Genomic DNA, 21783 nt, shown 5'->3' with positions numbered 1-21783 from the left:
TGTAGGTGCCCATGTTAAACAAATGCTAACTTTTCTGTTAATGAGCTCAGTGTTTGTCAGTAATCCCTGTGAGCCAAAACTACCTTTAAAGCTGAGGAGCTGCTTTTTTTATTCTTTTTTTTTTCTACTTTAGCAGAGTCCAAGAATACAAGTATGCTCCTGGAAATGAGAACAGCAGATGCACTTTGAAACTGAAAAGACAAGCGACACCCACTGAACCAAGAACAAACACACTGGTTTAATCTTGCATATTCAGAGCTATAAATTTATTTGCATTCGGTTACAGTATGTTTCATTGGCATTTCAGAAAATAAGTCAGCCTTCAGTTAAAACATATATGTATATTTATTGATATGTATATATGTGTGCATGTGTGCGCAAGTATAACTGATTCCAACAAATCAGTAACGGCAACATTCACAACAAGTATTTCTATAGCTCAAAGTTTAAAACAGCAATATTTAAAGGGACAGTCCCCTCTAAAAATCAAGTGTGCATATTTTCACATATTTAACCTGGACTGTAGCAGTCATCTAGATTATTTTGGTGTGGGTTTCCAAGTTTTAGAAATGTGACATTACTGAGAATACAGTGGAACCTGGAATCTCAAAAAGTTAATTTGGTATTAACACTCAGCAGCAGCAGCATCTCTTTTCATAAACCATAACCCGGTTCCTTACTACAATCCACAAACGTCACTGCAAGCAGTGAGCAGGAATTATTTTCCTTCTTCTCTACATCTGCCAATTAAAGGAAGTATTTATACATGTATGTAGTAAATATTCTTTTTTTTTTTTTTTTACTGGTGCTTTGAGTCAAATGCCATTTAGTTTCTTTAAATTCAAGAGAAGGGGGAGACGCCTCTACAGCTGATAATCCAGATCAGGAAATGTTTCTACAGACCAAAGCAAAATATGTACATTTCAAAAAGATCTCCAACAAACATTTTGCCATGTTTTAAGTAATCAAGTCAATGTTACGATACATGTATCAAAGTTAAGCAGCATAGTACAGTACAGTAAATGTAAAGCGGTGTGTCAGAGGCACTTGTTGAATCCACATGGTTCAATCAAAACTACACATTTATATATAGTATTTAATCACACTAACAATACCACGAGAGCCTACAAATACAGTAAACAGTGCAACATTTCTTGAAGGTTTTTGCTGTGACGTCACAATCAACCTTGATAGGAATCATTGTTTTTCTTATATAAAACTGGAACCTTCCAGAAGGTGGATGGCAGAAAGCAAAAAAAAAAAATCAGCCACAGCAAAAAAACAAACAAAAAAACAAGGTTGTATTATACAGCTTTTCTTTCAAGTCCTCCAGGAGCAACTGAAGTTCATTAAAACACTGAGAAGAGAGAAATCAAAGCTACGAAATCATCTCACCTCCCAATAGCACTCACAGTCACAGGGATGGATATTCCAAAAACCAAGTTAATATTTTAAATAACACAGGAAACATTTAAAATCATGACTAGATCCAGCTTACGTACCTCAGCGATGCTTTCAGGACAGTACGGATTAAGATCATTACCTTACAGCTAAAAACTCTGTGTCTACCTGTACTGGCTGTACTGTTTTAAAGAAGAGTGGAAAGGAAATTTAAGTTGTCTGGTCCTGCAGACCTCTACACAGTCACATGCAGTGACTGTGGACGTAGAGCTTCTTTTGACTACTGTCATCTGAGGGGTTGCTCTAACTAGCCATTATCTAACCATAAATTAAGACATTTTTAATGTGTAAGCAGCTGGTCTGGCATCACACCGGTTTTGCCATTGAAATAAAAACTTAGCAGTGTAGGTTCGCACACTGGCATCGAGGATACTCGACTCCAAGTAGTAAGCAGTGCAGGCTGACAGCTCATTTTTCACAGAATAACTACTCAGTCTGAACGTGACCATGGTGCCCTTCAAACAAACACGGCCCGTGGGTTTTGCTAACTCATGTTCCCTTTTCCTTTTCATTACAGTAGCAGTAAAGTGAAGTTGGAGCCGAACCTATTCTTAAGAGTAGGTGTGAGCATTTTTCCTCCCACAGCATTGTAGCGTGTTCAGACCAAGTACAAAGCCAAGCTTTCATGTGCCTCCATTTGGACTATGCAAGACTTGACTTGTGATATTCTTCGCATCAGGAGATAGGAACAGAAGTGTCAGATATTTTAATTTCAGTGAAAAGTTGTTGTTTTTATGCTTTGCGGCAAAAGCCATAAAGCATAAACCCAGAGCAGCTGTTAAGTCTTGAAAACACCTTCAAATTGAAAACCACTGGAGGTGAATATTTGTTGGTTGCAAAATAGTTCAAAAACAGTGGTGTGACATGAAACTTTGGTTCGCAATAGCTCTGAACACCACTGCAGTTACTGTAAGTGTGGAGGGGGTCCACTGGATGGACTCAGTGATATAACTTTGGTCATCGTGGAGTGAATGAGTGGATCCATGTGGTAAAAAAAACAGTACAAGAATGAGTAATTGTATCTGCAGTGGTTTGTGGATAATCAGGCCTTAACCATTTCCTTGAGTATCACAAACCCTAAAATATTCTTCACCCATCCATCGTGACACAAACATATTTGGTAAAATCTAAGCATTCCATCTTATTTATTTTTACTCATAAAGACTAAAAGAAGAGTAAAATTTCTTTGCTCAACATGATGCCAATTTAAATGTGAGCTTCCATTTTAATGCGTTTGACTGCTGGAGTAAATAACAAAACAGCCTCACTGGTAGCATTAGAGAGATCAGTGGTGCAGTGGGGAAAAGAGAGAACAGTTCCTAAGTTGCTTTTTCAGCTGCAGGTTAAGAAATGCGACAGAAAACCTTTACAGTTTCCCAAATCTAAGACTTTTGACACTTCAGTTCTAAAAGTCATCACCAGACACAGCTTTGTCGAGCCCATTGATCCTTTCAGGCAGCATGCCTTCCTCAATGGCTACCTTGGATGCTTGGACCTAAAAGACAGATGAGCAGATAACACTGATGCTGACCTCCATCCACACGAGAACAGTACTGCAGAAAATCCTTTTAAGGTGTAATTCCAAATAAAAGACAATATCTTTTCATGTATTATTTCCAATTCATTACCTGGAATGGTTCACTTATTCCAATGATGCACTTCAGAGCGTTACAGTAGTAGCACAGCACGCAGTCTCCTCCCTGCACGGGGATTTCCTCCTTACTTACATAAACCTACAGAAACAAGAACATTTCCATCACCTGAGGCTTACATGCACTTTTGCTCCGGCTCGTGTTCAAACTGCAGTCCCACTCACTGAGACAAGAGTTACCACCTGTATAACCTCCTCGTTGAAGGCCACCTCGTCGTCTTTGACCCACGTGTAGGTGATGTAGTCTGACACGCTGCTGAAACCAACCTGAAAATTCACACAAAAATGAAGACTTTCAACTAGCACACTGAACCAGCCAGCAGTGAAACACGTGTTGTCAACCTTATAGAGGCCGATCCAGTCCCAAGTACTGGAGGGGAATGGCTGCAGAGGGCTGTAGACCACCATGGCATCAATATCTGCGCTCCAGTCGCCCTCTGCCCGCAGACGCACCAGAGGAGTCTCGTACATCTTCCTCAGCTGTAGGCACGCACAAATCAACAGTCCAAGTTAGAAACAACATTCTGTACAAGAGGAACCACACAGCTATGGAGACTTTCAAAAGAGGGATAAGAGAGTCACACTATCATGACAAAATCTATGATGGATAGGTTAGAGGAGATTGCATCAATATTGAAGTCACATTCACTTTGTCAGAAGAGTGTGAAGCCAAAGCATCTAAAACCTGTTTTGCATGTAAGCAGGGGGCGACTCGTCTGCATACAAAAACACTTTTTCAGTTGTACGAATGTCTATGGGAAAAAATGACCTGTCAAGTTAAGTTACAAGTGTAATAAAGAATTTTCAGATAAGTTTATAGTCTCAAGTGCTTTCAGTTACAATATATTCCACGGTAATCATTAGAACTCCCAAAAAAAGAGGACTGCTAAGGAACCATATTCATTTCCAGTGTTGGGAAGGTTACTTTTAAAATGTATTCCAATACAGATTACAGATTACATGCTCCAAAATGTATTTTGTAACGTATTCCGTTACGTTACTCTTGTATAGAAAACTATTCCGCGCATTTATAAAACAGGTGCGCGGCTCTGAACCGTAGTAAAGGGACCTCTGGCTAATACGTCGGGTTCTTGTCGGGCTCGTAACCGAAAAACTAGTTTTACTTTGTTGTCTGGGTCAACTTTGCTAGCGAGAGACAGAGAGAGCCGTTGAAAGGCTGCTCCAACGGAACTTATTGTTTTGGAGGAAAACACAGTGTACAGTCGAGTCTTAATAGCTTATTTACAACTAGGCACTCTTTTTGGCTGCAGTGGTTATTATTATTATTATTATATTTAGATGCTTCCATTTCCGGTTTCTGGTTGGTGACAACTCGCACTCTTCAACTCTCCTTTTTCTCCCTCCTCGCGCTCACAGACACATAACGGGTACAGCAGTCCATTCCCCCTGCAGCACGGACTACAGTGCCCATGAGGCTACATTCTTTAGAGCTGTACCTATAACACTCTGCCTGTTGCCTTCATATTAAATAATTTTTTTTGAATAATAAATTTTACATACATTTCTTCACGTCATTATGTGAACCGCAAGTACAGGTGACACAGGCCGAGAGATTAAGACACAGGCATTAGAGCCTCTTAATGCGTGATTTGTTTGGGTTTCCACCGGAGTGGAATGACCACAAATAGAGAGGGCGTAACCTAAGATGAAACAGAAAAAGACCGCCGCGTACTCCATTTATTTCAACAAACTGTATTCTGAACACCACCCTTTGAAACGGTACCTGTAGTGGAATACAGTTACTCAGATTTTGTATTTTAAATACGCAACGTCGACATGTATTCAGTTACTGGTCCTTTAAAAATGAATTTTTGTTTTTAGAATGGGTTGTCAAAACTTATTTGTACAGTGAAATGAGTTTGATATTTCAAAATATCAGCTTAATGTCCCCGTAATAACTGCAGCTACCTCCACACTGAGCAGTAAGTGATGTTTCCCATCACATCCTGCATGCTCACTTTTAGTGGGACGCTATGATAAGGATGATGATTTACATCATCTCCAAAAGCGTCGACAATAAATACACAACACAATCAACTGATGACCTGCATCAATAATTCAGGTCATAAACAAATGACTGAAAGGTGACTGACTGCATCTGGATAGTCACAGTTTCCAGTTTCTCACCTCCAGTGTGAAGATACCAATGACAGGCTTGTGGTCACTGATGCTGTACTCCATCATGCTGGTGTACACGTCCTGTCTGATTTTCAGGGGGTACTCCATGTCCTCTTCCAGCTGCTTGAGCTTCTTTGCATCTAGCCCAACTTTGTTTTCATTTTCCTCATCCGGGGGCAGGGCTTTGGGTCGGAGTCGCCACAGAATCCGGTCAGTCCAGGCAGGTTTACGCTTCTTAGCACTGGACAGGTAGTTATAGATGACAGATGGACAGAGAGCAGAGGCCGGTTTGAGTTGTCAGACAAAGTCAAGTGTTTAAAGCAAGAACCTGCGTTGGTATGAGGCACATGCCTGGCTGAAGTGCCTTATACCAATATGATGTGGGGCTGGGGAGAATAAAAGGTTCAGGCAGCAAATGACATGCCAGGACCTCAGTGACGGGGTAACTGGAAAGTATTTCACAGGTACAAGAAAACCAGCACACTGATGTATTCTTTGAACTGCTGTTTGTTAAGAATACTTGGAAAACCTGTTTTATAATACTATAAAGTTGGGACGGGACCCAAGAGTCTCTATGGGGACTGACTTACTTTTGGAGCAAGCCTCCAAAAGGTTGTTGGAGGAGCTGCAGTTTTGGGCACTAGAAATATTTAACCTTCATGTTTGTGCACATAAATGAAACCAAAGAATAATGTCAGAGATGACAGAAATATCAAAATCCTCCTCACTCATTTTCTCCTTCAAATTCTTCTTCATAGCTGGAAACAAATCTGTCTTGGCAGCACCTTTTTTTCCCCCCCCTCAGGTCACATGGAACCTGTGGGGTGGCTGTAGCTCAGGAGGTAGAGCAGGTCACCTACTGATCGGAAGGTTGGTGGTTCGATCCCTGGCGCCTCCAGTCTGCATGCCAAGTATCCTTGGGCAAGATACTAACCCCAAGTTGCTCTCTGATGCATCCATCGGAGTGTGAATGTTGTTAGCAAAACAGCACTCTGTTTAGTTTCAGTGCTTGTGAGAATGGGTGTGATTGGGTGAATGTGGCATGTTGTATACAGCACTTTGAGTACTCCGGGAGAGTAAAAAGCGATATATAAGAATCAGTCCATTTACCTTTTATTTACAGTACAATGTTTAAGGCCATCACTGTCACCAAAGGACCGCCAGGTATCAGTTTGAAAATGCCTATTTTTACCCCTCATCCTCCACCCTCACCAAACACACACCTCTGGCCATCACCCAGAACCCCACCCCATCATACATAGTGCCAGCTCTGACTGGAACCCCGTTATAATCAAACACACTATTATCCACAATGGTAGTACCGTATTAGCATGACATGCATTTACAGCCATCCATGTTAGGTATGGAACGCCAGGACTGCCATAATGAATTAATTAAATACACCATTAAATAATTAATTAAATGTGGCAATAATTAATTAAAATTGGAATTAATTAATTAAATAAATAGTTATGATATATGTAATTAATTAATTATTGACACATTTAATTAATTATTTATGTATTTCACATTTTAATTAATTATTGACACATTTAATTAATTATTTAATGATATATTTATTTATTTCATTTTGGCAGTCCTGGCGCCTGGCTCTCATCATGAAATAATTTTATCTGTCAGCCTCACCCATCAAACTCAGGGGGCGGGGTTAACGCTGATCGAGTCAAAACCATTGCTTTGGCCTGGTGGCCATTGTTTCTAGCACACAACAACCGGCATGTGGAAGCTAACAGAACTGAGCTTTGAAAAACCCTGTTTGTGTGTTACCAAATACCGTTTTAATATTTTTTTAGCCGAGAATGTAGTGGTTTAATCTTCATGTGTCTGGTCGGTTTGTCAAGATACAGCCTCTTTGCAAAAGTGTTTCGATGATTTCGGAGATGTCTGCCCAGTCTCACGGCAAAGCGTGGGATAGACCCGCTCGCCTCGCAAGCAATCCCACCGACAAAGCGCAGGCCCCGGTACACAGCTGTAGTAACCCCCGCTGACTTCTTTTACTGAGGTTATATTTATCGGTGTTTTATTTCCTGATGTTCTTATGTGTCCTACGTGTTTCAGTCGCCAATTCTGAATTATAACTAACATTAAAAACATGTTTAAGGAGGAGAGAGAGCAAATAAATCTGTTTAACATCTGATCTTTGGGTTTTTGTTCAGTAATCAGCGTGACCTGTGTATAAACACATAAAAGAGATAACGTTGGTGTTTCCGTCATGTAGTAACTGCTGGCTTTAACTGTACAAAGGTTGTTCGACACTATGAAACACATACAGACTTCATGATGTTCGGCTAATATTTTTATTGTGAATATTAATCATGCTGACCTCGCTCTGTACACCACGCAGCGAGGTCAGCATGTCCACGATATCCTCAGCTCCATGAGTTAACACAAAGTTTCCCAGCTGACTATCTAACTGCCAACTATTCCAGAGACGTGAAAATATACAGCATAAAGAAAAGTGTAAGAGACTCAGCAGCAGATTAGAATAACAGTTATAAATTTAATAAATCACCAAATGAATCCAAGAAACGAGCAAACCTGTTCCGACAATTTGAATTTGTATTCCCTCAGCTGCAGACTCGCTGCTGTTTAAATGTTTGAAAAGGAAGATTAGATATAAAAAACGTCAAACATAGACTCAGTCTGCCTTCACATTTGATATGAGGCCAGCACGTATAGTGACCTCAGCAGGCTATTACTGAAATACACGTGCTATATCATAAACTATGATATAAATAGGGAGGTCCTATTAACATGTTTAGTCTTAAAGGACACCTTCCTGCCTTTAGTCTCATTCATGAGCAGTATTAGTTTTCTTCTAACATCCAGAAGTCTGCACGATGTGTTTCATAGTTTGTAACAAGCCTTTGACAGGTAAACATAACATGACCGAAAAAGCAAAAAAAAAAAAGGAGAGAGAGAGAGAGAGAGAGAGAGAGAGAGAGAGAGAGAGAGAGAGAGAGAGAGAGAGAGAGAGAGAGAGAGAGAGAGAGAGAGAGAGAGAGAGAGAAAGAAAATGCTCTCAATTATGGAGACAGGCAAATGGTTCATTTATGTTTGATGTGTGTTTATTCCTCCCTAAATATCGTCGGTGAAGTTCGCCATGCATGTCAGATTTTCCTGCGCATTTTTATACGTCTGCCAACAGAGAGAGAGAAAAAAAAAATCACATTCTAACAGACAGCTGGTGCTTAGAATACAGTTGAATAACTATTAAAAAACAGATGATATTTAGATGATAGTTCAGTCTAACACATGTGCCAGTGAACCATTAAACGTCTGTGAAACTATGCAGTTATGAAACGTAACTTTAACCTCAGCCAAACCGATTTGCTCAGTTGTAAATAAAACAGCGAAGTAAACGTGACCCGACAGACAGAACCTGAGTGAATGAAGTCCAGCGTTTAACCACTGAGAGCTAAAACTCAGCTGAGGTTTCAAAGCTGTGTGCCGGTGATTGGACATCAGCCGCTGATAAAGCTGTTCGCCTATAAAGTGCTCTGTAAGGAAACGAGCTCCAGCAGCTCTGCGCTCGGGGAAAACACTATATTTACTTATCTTGTGCAGAAAAATGCGCTGACATTGCGTTATATTGAGCACCGGCTGCCCAGTTAAACTGTGACTATCACCAGGTAACGTAGGCGCGTTTCTTGAATTAGCAGCAGGTGTTAAACAGCTGACAGATGAGGAGGAGGAGGATGCATGCAGGTAAACTGAGGGTCTGCTGAGCTGATCGCTGGTTTCGTGAGAAAAATGTCAGCTCGTTCTTTATGTTACAGAAGCACAGAGACACAAGACCAGGCGGAAAGAGACGATCGTTCGGTGAAAATGAGAATCTGCGAATGCAACATGTGGAACACAGAGAGTGGAATATGTAAACAAACCGGTTAACGTACCCCCTCGGTGCACTCTGCATGCTAATTGTTAGCAGTGCTAGTGAAATCTCTGAAAACATCTGAGCACTTTTGCAAACATGTTCTATGTTGACAACCTGACCAGACATACGTTGCGACATTCGCGGCTAAAACACTTAAAAGTGTAGCTGGTGACAGAAAAACGGGGTATTTTAAAACTACACCACCACCATTGCTGCCTGTGATTTGATCTGCATTCTGGGATACCTGGCTGCCCCAAGTCTACACAAGCAATCGATTTTCTAGGATCGACCTGTTTTGACTTACTTTGCACGGCAACCAATCAAATGTTAGAGAAGCTGCATGGGCAGCGTTAACCCCGCCCCCTGAGTTTGATGGGTGAGGCTGACAGATAAAATTATTTCATGATGAGAGCCAGGCGCCAGGACTGCCAAAATGAAATAAATAAATATATCATTAAATAATTAATTAAATGTGTCAATAATTAATTAAAATGTGAAATACATAAATAATTAATTAAATGTGTCAATAATTAATTAAATGTGTCAATAATTAATTAAAATGTGAAATACATAAATAATTAAATGTGTCAATAATTAATTAATTAAATGTGTCAATAATTAATTAAAATGTGAAATACATAAATAATTAATTAAATGTGTCAATAATTAATTACATGTGTCATAACTATTTATTTAATTAATTAATTCCAATTTTAATTAATTATTGCCACATTTAATTGATTATTTAATGGTGTATTTAATTAATTCATTATGGCAGTCCTGGCGTTCCATAGTTAGGCACATCATATTTATATAACACATTCTGAAAGCTAATGCTGTGGGTTAAATTTGCATCAGTGTAGACATGATACATAAAGGTACCCTGTGGAGATTCTTTTCCTTTTTTTGTTAATTTTTATATTTATATATATATATATATATATATATATATATATATATATATATATATATATATATATATATATATATATATATATATATCTCTCATTTGACAAACAGGAACTTATGCTAGCTAAAACTACAACTAAAACTTTGCTCTGATGTGCCCGTAGAGATCAAAGCATCCACAGTGTACCTTTAACAGCTGCCGTAATGTGAGCGCAGATGAAAATCTGTAGCACCAACAAGCATTTCGGTCTTTGATTTGCAAACACAACCATAGGGTTTGTCTTTCTTAGACTGTTCAGCCCCTTTCAGACACACTGCTGGCTAATAAATCCGTTAAAGTGACGGCTCTCTTTCACACAGGAGTAACTCTTACATTAATGTTACTCATCAGACTTTAATTAAGTGGTCTAATAACACTTATCCAGCTGTGCTATATCCAACATCGGGCAGTACATCAACGGACGTCATTTCTCGATTTCTGACCAAGGTGCTTATACTTTGGTAGACACTTGGACACTTGCACATGTCACATCATGCATGTAGTATTAAGAATCCCTCCACACTTTATAAACTTTAATAAAATGTACCCTTTAAAAACAGCTAAAGCTGAACTGAAGTACACAGCATTAATTAACAGTAATTAATGAAGTATTGCCTAAGAAAAACACATCCAACTGTCCTGCTTTGGATAAGTTGGTGATGGTTTCTGGTGCTGTGTGACACTCCAGGTATGTGATAAAATCAGAGGAAAGCCTCCCACAATTAGCTCAACAACACATTACAAATCTGATCTGTCGTTGACTCATAAACTTAGTCACAGTGAAGACTTTCCCACTGTATTTGATGTGTAATAAATACTAAATGTAGAGAAAAGTAAATGTTTCGTGTTTTTTGCAGAGGTCTGTGTGCCTCTCCAAAAACCAGAGCTATACTAACAATGTGTTTCACACTCTGATTTAATTATTGGCCAGTGCTTGCATTGAAATGTTTACTGTGTATTGCTGTTTTGATACACAGGAGCATATTAAGCTGTCTGTGATATTAGTTTGTCCAAAGATCATGAGCTAGAAACTACAAGCAGGCGTGTCAAACCGTTTTGTTTTGTTTTTCTCGTGTTATTGCTGATCGGGACTTTCACCAGAACAATCATGGCTTTTAGTGTACTGAGGAAGTGGAGATGCCGGACAAACACGTGCAACAGAAATTCCTTTGCAAGCCCATCCAGCTGATGTGACTGCATTCATGACCCACATCGTCAGATCGCTGTCCCAACTTTTAGAGAAACATGGGCCGTGTGCTCTTTAAGGCACGAAGCGCAGGAAAGGAGCCTGAACACCTGTGTGTTTGTTTAATGTGCAGCATGTTACAGATAAACATAATCGTCAGTAAGCCTTTGAACACATGAGTGACATTTTAACTTACCACATTAAAAACAAAAACATGACACTACTTTTACTGCCGTGTTAAAAGTAGCGTGTACACACATAGTGAAGCTCGGTTATGTGAACTACGTGCTAGATGTGGACAAATGGATTCTGAACTCTTACTTAAAGCCAAACCATGTGTTGTAGAGTCTGTAAAGTTGGAAAGAGGTACAGATAAAAACAGCATACTGTGAGCAAAGAGAAGGGTGAGTATGATTCATGGTTTTTATGGTGATGTTTTCTTGTGTGTTACCTGGTGTCATAAGTATCAGAGCTACGGTCAAACTTATATGTGGGCTGAAAGTCCAGAGGCCCCTCCTCAAACTCCTGCAACACCTGCTCCTTCTGCTTCATCATGATCAGCTGAAAACAACAACAACAACACACATGTTTCATAGTCACATTACCGAGGCTGCTATGTGGGATGGAGGATCAGGAGCTGTGAGACTCTTTAAAGGGCCACACCTGGTCTTTGCTCCACAGCAGGCTGTAGTTCTGCTTGTCGATGCAGGTGCGGACAAAGTGCATGCCGTGGTCCTGAATTCGGAAGTTGAGATCTCCAAACCAGAAAACCAATCTTGACCAGGAGAGGGGCAAAAGAGACAGAGAAGGAGGACGGTGACACATGAAAGAATAATGAAGAAGTGACTTTGGTGAGATATGTGAAGCTTCAACATCATTTCTTATCCCAAACATTCAGGTGAATCACAGTTTGTATCATGTGCGTCTTCTCACCTGTGATCAACAATAGCTGGAGCTCTTTTACAGTCAAAGCTCTGCATGTCCATGATATACTCAAACTCATCCACCCTCTCTGAGGCATAGTTCATATGAGCAGCCAAGTGGCAGTTAAGGAAGCAGAGCGTGTGGCCATAGAAAGATAATCGGATGGAGACGCCGCCTTTATTACCCTGAGAGTGAAACAGGGTTGAGAAAAGAGAAAAACAGTGAATGTGTTGAACTAGACTCCATACTCTGTTCAGTTTTTAAGCTGCGAGAGACAACTCCTCCATCAGCTGGTGACCCTCATGTAATAAATGCAGAAGCCCTCTTGAAAACCAAACAAAAATACTGGAGTTCACAAAGTGGGATCTGGTTTGACATATGTTCCTACATGTTACTCCATTCCTCATTTCAAGGAGAAGTGTGCTAGTTTTACACATTAGAGGGTAGGGCTGCTCAATTAATCGAATTTTAATCACGATTACGATCTGGGCTTTCAACGATCATTAAAAATGACTGAGCCGATTATTAGCCCCTCCCTAATTTATCCGCGACACCTTAAAGGCCGGTCCGTGAAAATATTGTCGGGCATAAACCGGTCCGTGGCGCAAAAAAGGTTGGAGACCGCTGATTAAGAGGACCCGAGGGAAGCTCGGAAAGCTAAGCAGAAGTTATTTGGAGAGTGACTGCTGTTGGTTGAAAAGAGAGTTTAAAAAAAAAAAACTTCAGTGGTGTTGCACACTATTTTATATTATTTTTTTAAAGTCATTGTTAACCCTTTAAAGCCGGTCAGAGCAGCACGCTCCGTTTTGCGTAACTATTTTTAAATCCCTGTAGAACCTGAACCGTGTAAGCTAGCGCAATAATTTGTTTTGCATATGAAACCGGAGGAGTTGTACTTACATCTGATGCCATCAGCTTGTCCTCGGTCACGGTTTCGTTCCACATATAGCTTTGCAAAAATTGCATAAAAATCGCTTGCAGGAACAAAAACATAATATTCCAGAAACACGCTTTGCCGTTCCTATCAGTTCCTATCACTTCCCACAGTGAAATGATGCACCTGCTGTTTTCTTTGCAAATTTGCATCATAGGATTGTTTTTTGTTTTTCCTGCAGTATATAAAAATTGCTGTATCTCCAAAATAAAACTATGAAGACACTCAAAATAAATTTCCTGTTGTTGTAAACTATTTTTTGCAACTTTATTGTATTTAAAGTTTTGAGGGATAAGCCTCTTAAATTTCTCCAAGTAGAAATATATGTAAACAAAACAAAAGCGATTTTCAATTTTTTTTGTAGTTTATTGCACTTTTTTGCAATTTATGTAATTACTATGGACTTAATGCATACATTATTAAAATATGGGCTATAACAGTTGTATTGATGTATAGCAACTTGAAATGCTCCCACAAATGGCACTACAGCATGTAAAAAAAATAATATAAGCTCTGGTGGACTTGGTTCTATAGTAGGTCTTAAAGGGTTAAATAAATATCGTCAAATAATCGTGATCTCAATTTCAGTGAAAATAATCGTGATTATCATTTTTGCCATAATCGAGCAGCCCTATTAGAGGGTGTTTACACATGTGAAACAGAAAACCAGCTCCAACGATGACAGTGAAAGGAGTACACAAACCAACATCCACCGTTTATATACAGTCTATAAAGGGGCCAGCACTACTTCTCTTGGAAGTGTGAGCTTGGCTTAACCCTTTAAGACCTACCATAGAACCAAGTCTGCCAGAGCTTATAGTATATTTTTACATGCTGTGGAGCCATTTTTGTGAGCATTTCAAGTTGCTATACATCAATACAACCATTATAGCCCAAACTTTAATAATATGTCTGCATTAGGTGCATAGTAATTACATAAATTGCAAAAAAGTGCAATAAACTACAAAAAAATTGAAAATCGTTTTTGTTTTTTTAACATATATTTCTAGTTAGAGAAATTTAAGAGGTTTATCCCTCAAAACTGTAAATACAAAAAAGTTACACAAACTAGTTTCCCACCACAGGAAATTTATTTTAAGTGTCTTCATAGTTTTATTTTTGAAATACACCAATTTTCATATACTGCAGGAAAAAAACGAAAATAAATATTATAATGCAAATTTGCAAAATAACAGCATATGCATCAAAACAAACTATTTCAAGCAGTGCAATATGAGTTCCTAAGCATCCCAGAAACGACACAGAAAGTCATGAACTCAAACATAACTTTTAAAAACACCAGTATAGGCTCATAAGGCCCCGATCGTAAAAAACTACATTTCCGCAAAATGATGTCACTTCCGGTTTCGGGCAGCTCATGGCGGACATGCGACAGTTCACGCTGATGGACTAGGAAGTGTTACAAACAGCTGATCGGATCGGCAAAGCGTGTTTCTGGAATATTATGTTTTTGTTGCTGCAAGCGCTTTTTATGCAATTTTTGCAACTGTGACCTAGGACAAGCTGATGGCATAAGATGTAAGTACAACTCCTCCGGTTTCATATGCAAAAAAAATTATTGCGCTAGCTTACGTGGTTGCAGTGCTACCGAGATTTAAAAATAGTTATGCGAAATGGAGCGTGTCCGCTCCGACCGGCTTTAAAGGGTTAATGATGATGATCAAGTTCATCCATCTGAAAGTAGACAGTTCCTCTGAGCTGACCAAAAATCTGAATTCAAGGTCAGTATCTGTGGGTGGGATTTGTGACACTACGATAAGCTGTGACTGATTTAGGTTTTCCTTAAACAGGCATCCAACACAAATAGGAAGGAAAGGAAGGAGGAAACCTGAAGTCTGCACTGCACAATGAGGACAGACTTAAAGAAGACATCCTAAATCCACTAATTAAGAATTTTGGCGGAAGAGGCTTGTTTTGAATAATAGTTTTTCCCAAAGTACTACAATGTTTTGCTTTTAAATAATAATTTTAATACACCTTTAAACAAATAACCAAACAGAGATGAGTAGTATCTAAAACCTGAGGGGACCAATGCATGCACCAGATTTTTAAAATAATAATAATAATAAAAAAAAAAAAAAAACACAACAATGCAGCTAAGGGCTGTTCGATATTGGATGACGATATACATCTATCGTTTCATATTATGCTATCGTTTGTTTCGTGGTGTCGCAAAATAAGCTGTTTATGGCAATGTTTTCTCATCGTTTTCATGGTCACTGTAGTGGCTATATTAATTTCTTAAAGTTCTATGTTTCTCTTTTATTTAAAATAACCACATTACAGACAGACAAGCAGCTGTTTTTACGTGTACTTTCGTTAGCAACAACGACGGTAAAACCATTGTGTAGCTCCACTGTCTGCTTGTTTATTTTCCACATAAACCTTTCACAATAAAGCTCAAGATCCTGTTGAGACTTTTCAAAATAACTGAAATGATATGCATTATTCTCAAACATCTAATTTCCGAATATGCATCCAACAAATTACCTCAAATAAAAACATGAAGTAACTATAAATGGCGCTTACAGTCACCACATGGATGCAGGCACAGAGAATACCAGCATGGCCAGTGAAGATGAGGCATAACCAGTTAGCTCTAAACAGAAGGACTAGTCGAGGACCTTATTCCAAAACAAGGGCTACCTCTGTAGCATGGACAGGGTTTGGTTATGACACAGACCAGAAAACTGTATTATGAAAAATTATGCTGCAAACCAGTCCCCACCACAGACTCAAACACGACAATCCTCTTCTAACACCTACGGCCAACTACACAAGAATCCTGTGAAAGAGTGCAGAGAGAGTTTACGAATGAGAAGCAAAAAAGAGCTGTCAGGTGCTCAAAATAAATGTTAGACTCAAACGTTAGAACAGGCTTTTCCCCGCAGCACGCCATGTACTAAATACTCACAAAGAAAATGCACTATTTTGCGATATATATCGTTATTGGGATAAGAAACGTTTATATCGGGAAATGAGATTTTGGTCATTTCGCACAACCCTAACACATCTGATTGATTTAGGTCACCCCCCCCCCCCCTTTTTTTTCTTTTTTTTTTAAAAACATCTGAATTTTTTCTAAAAGTGAAATAATAAAGCAGTTCAGCATTTCTCACCCAGTAACCAAAGAGGCCTGTGCGTGTGTACGTCGCCTGGACGTCTCTGATGAAGGGGACGTGCTCCAGCTTGGAGAAGAAGAGCAGCAGCAGGCCCTGCATTCTTATGGATGACACCTGAAACACACACAGCACAAACTGTGTTCTCCTGACCCTGTGAAAGTGTGCATCCACTGTATGGCATGTGTGGGAGTTTTCTAAGGTTTTTTACCTTGATGTACTTCTGTGACGCTAAAAGCGACATCAATAGATAACTCCACGGGTCATCGAACACAGCATCTGACACAAACCTCAACGGGCCAGAGTACACTTCCTGCAGACTAACACACACACAAATCTGATTGTAAATCGGCCCCTTATCCACTTATACAGATGCATTGTGCATCACATCACCTACCCAATGACGTAAAGGTCAGGGCTCTTTGGAGAGTTCAGGTGGAGAAGTGTGGTCACATCGTCTGGAGGATCAGCTGTAGCCACATTCCACGTTACCATGTGCAACCTGTGGGCACAGAAGAGGAAATTACAAACAGTCTGAAGTAAACCACTAGATCAGAGGTAGGCAACACCAAGCCTCAAGTGCCAGTGTCCTGCAGGTTTTAGATGTGTCCTTGATCCAACACAGCTGATTCAAATTGCTAAATTACCTCCTCAACATGTCTTGAAGTTCTCCAGAGGCCTGCTAATAAAATCATAATTTGACCCAGGGTGATACTGAAAACCTGCAGGACACCGGCACTTGAGGCCTGGAGTTGCCTACCCCTGAACTAGATATCAGGTACAACATTCAACCTTTAAAACAAACGAGACCATCTTAAATTATGGCTTAATTTTTCCAGGTATGAAAATCAGATGACCTGAATTATAACCTCAATAAACTCTTTCCTGGTCCCTTTTGGGTCTCAATAACAAATTTCAAATCTTCTTTAAGACAACACAATGTTCACTTTGTATATTATGCTCCCCATTAGAGTCACAGGAGCACTAAAGCATTATATACTTTGGGGCGAGACTGCATCCTAAAATATACCATGTAATTGACAGGTCACTACAATAAAACACGTGACACTAGATGATACAAATACAAGTGGCTTCAGCAGCTAAACACTCAGCCCAAGGCTTCACAGATGGGACTTGGGATGGCTGCGTCCACGATGTACACGCATTCAGCTGCAACATATCATTTAAGCTTCACAATCAAAGAAGTCCTTTCAGCTTATCTCGAACCAAAGACGAGCCCGTAACACAGGTTTAAAAGCTGCCACAATAGCACCATTGTGCAATTACCGTAAGCAGGCCAGGCTGATGCAGTTGACACATAATCAGATCAGTCATCCTTGAACCCAAACTTGCAACATTCATAACATGGAATAATATTTTCACACTTACTTAAGTGTAAGTAATAAAAGCATATGAATTAAATTTAAAAGACTGCATTTTCTTGGATGGTTTCACTCAGCAAGGGTCTTGTGTTAGTCTCTGGTCACTGCCTGAAGCCAGACAACAACTACAGGTCATGTTGCAATGGGATCACGCCAGCCACAATGAGTTCTCAGTGTTGCTTTCTGCAATACTAAAATGTGTCCACAGTGAGACAAGAAAGTCCTCTCCGTTCAGAAGCATTAAAGGACAGCGAGGGAACACTCCTGAATTACAATATACGAGGATGTTTTGGTAGAAGATGTAGAAATATAAACACAAAAATCAAGTAATATTAATGATTTCTAATACTCTAATTGGTCACAAACTTATTAAGCAGTTTAAAAAACAACAACAAAAACAACAACAACATATTTGACTTTGATGCTCTTCTCATATCCCAGATAAATCCCACAGAAATTTAGATAATTTAAAGTTAAATGCTCAGATAAATCCATGGAGGCATTTCAAAATGACTGCTGAGTTTCAATACAGCAGCTGTCTCTAAAACCACATTTTAGCATACTGACGCACAACAGGGAAAGACAAGGTAAGAACAATACAAGCTACACTACTGCAACAAGTACAAACTCATTAAAGCGATAAAATCTCCAGCTTCAAACATCAACAGAGGCGGGTGAGCAGTCAGCATCAGTCTCCACCTGAAGCTGTCCTTCTTCGGCTTGTTGGCTCTCTTGCCGCAGACGAGGAAGGCGTAATCCAGGGTCTTGACCACCTTCTCGTGCAGCTCGTTTTTGGGGTTCAAGTCCTCAACGCAGGTCATCAGCTGGTGAAGCCGATGGAGCAGGGCCAGTTTGCTGCCCGTTGACTGTGTGGAAACGCTTTCGGTGCGTTTACGCTCTATGCTGCCCAACAGCCGAGTAATTTCATCCATCCTGGTCCAAAACTGCGAGGCCTGCTTGAGCCGGCTGTGGTCTCAATTGGTGATGGAAGATGTTGGAAGTAACAAAATAGAAATGTAAAAAGGGAATCAAATGAGCCACAGTCCTCCTTCTGCAAAATCAAACCACTGAGTGAAGTGGCATCTAAACCCCCCGGCTCAGGGGTTTAGGTGCTCCAGAGTTGAACAGAGTGATTAGAGAATTGGTTCATTTGCCCACAATTTGTCTTTGTGTTCTGAAAACTGTTTATAATCTCATTGTTAAATGTCTAAAGGTTAGTCCTATTAAACATTGGGAAATCAACTTGCATGGGTGATTGGAAACACGTCCCTTTTCATTCAGCAAGCCGTCAGGCTGTCCTTTCCTTGGACAGAACACCAGCAACACATTGCTTTTTCCCCCCTCAAATCCGCATTAGGTATGTATTGTTGGGCAACCTAATCCACCTGCCAGAATGCAGTGACATTTGTTCACTGGCAAACAGCGGACTGTGTCTGGTCTTGGAGCATATTTAACCCAAATGGGACAAACATACGTGCTTCTAGAAAAGGCTGAAAGTCCTGAGAGCTACACTAGGCAGCCAGAATATCACAAGCCTTACATTAGCTAATGTGGAAATGCATCACACAGTAAGAAAGGCAGGACAAACACAGCTCAGCGGGGGGGAAAGGAAAGGAATACGTCTTTTAACCAGCTTTACCACTAAACTTGGTGATGTCATGTTGGTGCAACAAAAGGAGAAGCTCAACTGGCTAAAACAACACTACAACACACAAGACAGAAATGCCTTATCAGTGGAAAAAAAAAAAAAGAAGACATGTGGGGAAAGGGCTGGAGCTGAAGTACAATATAGTGAGAACCGCAAGAAAATGTTCTGCTGTTTCTTAATATAAATAAGCCAACCAACTTGGGCACTGCAAGACTGAGTTCCTTTACAAAAAGTAGATCACTGCTGTTGCAGCACAACAGCATTTTCCTGCTTTCAAATTATTCAAGTTGAAAGGTGAAATATTTCTTCTCTATTTGTTTGTTTTTGGATGTCTGATATCTAATGTTAAAGACTTTTCACCAAAACTGACTAAAAACCACAGGGCTAGAAAAATCAAGCAAGTAAGAAAAAACAAACAAACAAACCACAAGTACGTCCTGTTCTGAGACTTGAGTTGAGTAAATCATACAGACCATTAATAAAATATGGAAAATTCCACTAAAAATACACCACAGACATGATGGAGAGGTTTCGCTGAGTACATTAGCTGAGGTGAGATACTCCCTAACTTTAAGATCAATCACCATAGCTGTGGACACCATGGACCCCACGTGTAGTTACATTTTCTAGAGAATTGTTGTTTAACTGCCCAGTTTACTTTGTATGGTTTCACAGGGGTTTCCAGTTATGATGTAGCTACAGTGCAAATTTACAGCTAAAGCATAAATTCCCATCCAAACAGCTGAATTACAATTACCTTTATCCCGTGAGTTGGTATGAATTGAGACATAAGCTTTTGAAGCCAGGAACTGGAGTTTATGTACCAGGAGGCTTCAGCTGTCTATATGCACCTCATCCGCGCTCTACTTTCAAGTCATACTGAATGCATGAATTTTATTTTCTAAATTACTGTCCACGCTTCACTTAACTAGACCCCTGATTTTTTATTTTTTTATAAATATGCCGACTGTGACTTTAGGAGCTTTTTAAAAGGATTTTTTGATACGCAAGCCCGTACTCCATTAAGTTGCGTGAACCTCTAATGTGTTAATTTGCACTAGCGTATGTCTAAGTCTCTCACCCCAACACTTTATAAATTCAAATTACCGGCAAAGCTTGCTAGTTACCTGCTAACTTAAAGCCTTTTCTAATACAGTCACTTCTGGCTCCCAGAGAAACACAAAGCTAACACCGACCCGGTCACAGTGACTCTGTTCATCTTTCACATCCATGCACCAACCTGAAGCTTTCCTCCTCCTTCTCCCCGAGGTATAACTGATGACTTTCCAGTGGCTCTTCACTGTCCTCCATCGGGTCCACACCTGGCAGGGAAAGAGGCAAATTCAGTCAAATCAACTTCATTAAGCTCACGTCGCCACGAAATGAAAGGACAAACTAAAGTAAAAGTACAACTCTTATGCATAGTTGTTAGCTGACAACGCTAACTCACAAAGTTGTCATGTAAGGACTGAGGTTTAACTAACCTGAGTAGGGCACATTTTCCACCCCCGGCTTGTGCATATTCTTTTCTACCAAGTTTGTAGCATTTATTTACACCCAGCTAACATCTTACAGCCATTCACTACCGTGGTGATGCATCTGATAAACACAGCGCTAGCTACACTGCGCAGTTAGCGAAACCAAGCGTCTTGCTTTTTCACATTCAACAGCAAACACTTTAATCAATTATTATGCCCGATAATGATTTATCGTACGCTACCTTTTATACGTTAGTAGTATTTGTGAATGTTGTTTTATCTATTTGCAGGAAGCTGTACAGTACGTCAATAATCCAGCCTGCGGGCTCACTAATAGGGAAAATAGGGAAGTTGATTACTTTCAAAATAAAAGCACGAACAAGCTAAGGCATAAGGACTTAGTTACAAGTAAGACACACGACTGGCACACAAAACCGGGAAAATGCCTGTTAATTGAGACTGGAAGTTGGCTAGTTTAAAAGAAAAACGCTAGAGTTAATTGTTTGTACACCAAATCTATTTCAATCTAAACTGCCAGTATATAATATAATCATACGCGAGTAAAAATGTAAGTTTACTCAAAAAAGTTCTGCAAAGAACACAAAATAATGCTAAAAAAAAAAATAACTAAATACTATTTCTGTTAAAGCATGAGGAATCAGACTCCTGTCTTCAACAATATTAAATGCCAGTAATCAAGACTTTTGACTTCTGCCAAGTATTTTAAAGCTTTAAAAAATAAAATAAAAAATTAGTTTCAAAACGCACATGTGAATATTTTTCTCCAGGGCACTGACAGCCCATTTCCTTTTTTGTGGCACCCAAATGTGTCACAGAAAATAAAGGTCAAAATCACAATAAATGTTATGAATTAATCTGGATATTGTATGATCTGCATGGTCTAAAGACATTCAGCTATATCACAGAAAGGGTCTTTGGTGGGGGGGGGGGGGGGGGGGGGGGGTGTTGCTGAAGGGTTAAAAGATCACTGAG

The 21783-nt window shown here is 39.7% G+C and overlaps 1 protein-coding gene across 7 annotated transcripts; it reads right to left on the bottom strand.

The window, feature by feature from the left end:
* Positions 1-326: 326 nt before the first annotated feature.
* Positions 327-21169, bottom strand: inpp5ka (inositol polyphosphate-5-phosphatase Ka). 7 transcript variants are annotated; one of them, XM_085381068.1, is made up of 13 exons: positions 20797-21024; positions 20553-20634; positions 16680-16784; positions 16494-16602; positions 16283-16399; positions 12218-12393; positions 11948-12059; positions 11736-11845; positions 5261-5492; positions 3455-3592; positions 3278-3379; positions 3090-3194; positions 327-2956 (listed from the first exon to the last, which is right to left on the bottom strand). In XM_085381068.1, exons 1-13 carry the CDS (start codon positions 20831-20833, stop codon positions 2867-2869), a joined length of 1515 nt encoding a protein of 504 aa, XP_085237194.1. In that variant the 5' UTR covers positions 20834-21024; the 3' UTR covers positions 327-2866. The 7 variants fall into 7 exon arrangements, with proteins under 7 accessions (XP_085237194.1, XP_085237196.1, XP_085237193.1 ...); XM_085381070.1 differs by having other exon boundaries at positions 3296-3379; positions 20797-21022; XM_085381067.1 differs by lacking the exon at positions 20797-21024 and adding an exon at positions 21033-21169 and having other exon boundaries at positions 3278-3592.
* Positions 21170-21783: the final 614 nt, after the last annotated feature.

Source organism: Rhamphochromis longiceps, linkage group LG14 (genome assembly GCF_057381845.1).
Source record: "Rhamphochromis longiceps isolate RC_006_pf linkage group LG14, R_longiceps_female_GT1.1, whole genome shotgun sequence".
NCBI classification, from domain to species: Eukaryota; Metazoa; Chordata; class Actinopteri; order Cichliformes; family Cichlidae; genus Rhamphochromis; species Rhamphochromis longiceps.
This window is presented reverse-complemented; position numbering and strand designations above follow the sequence as displayed.

What these genes read in the sequence shown, in the direction of transcription:
- inpp5ka (XM_085381071.1), bottom strand. Translation starts at nt 18,596, where the DNA reads ATGGATGAAATTACTCGGCTGTTGGGCAGCATAGAGCGTAAACGCACC. An exon ending in CCAGCTATTGTTGATCACAG is followed by an intron (nt 12,060 to 12,217) that starts GTGAGAAGACGC and finishes CTCCTGGTCAAG; the next exon opens with ATTGGTTTTCTGGTTTGGAG. An exon ending in GAATAAGTGAACCATTCCAG is followed by an intron (nt 2,957 to 3,089) that starts GTAATGAATTGG and finishes TCTGTCTTTTAG; the next exon opens with GTCCAAGCATCCAAGGTAGC.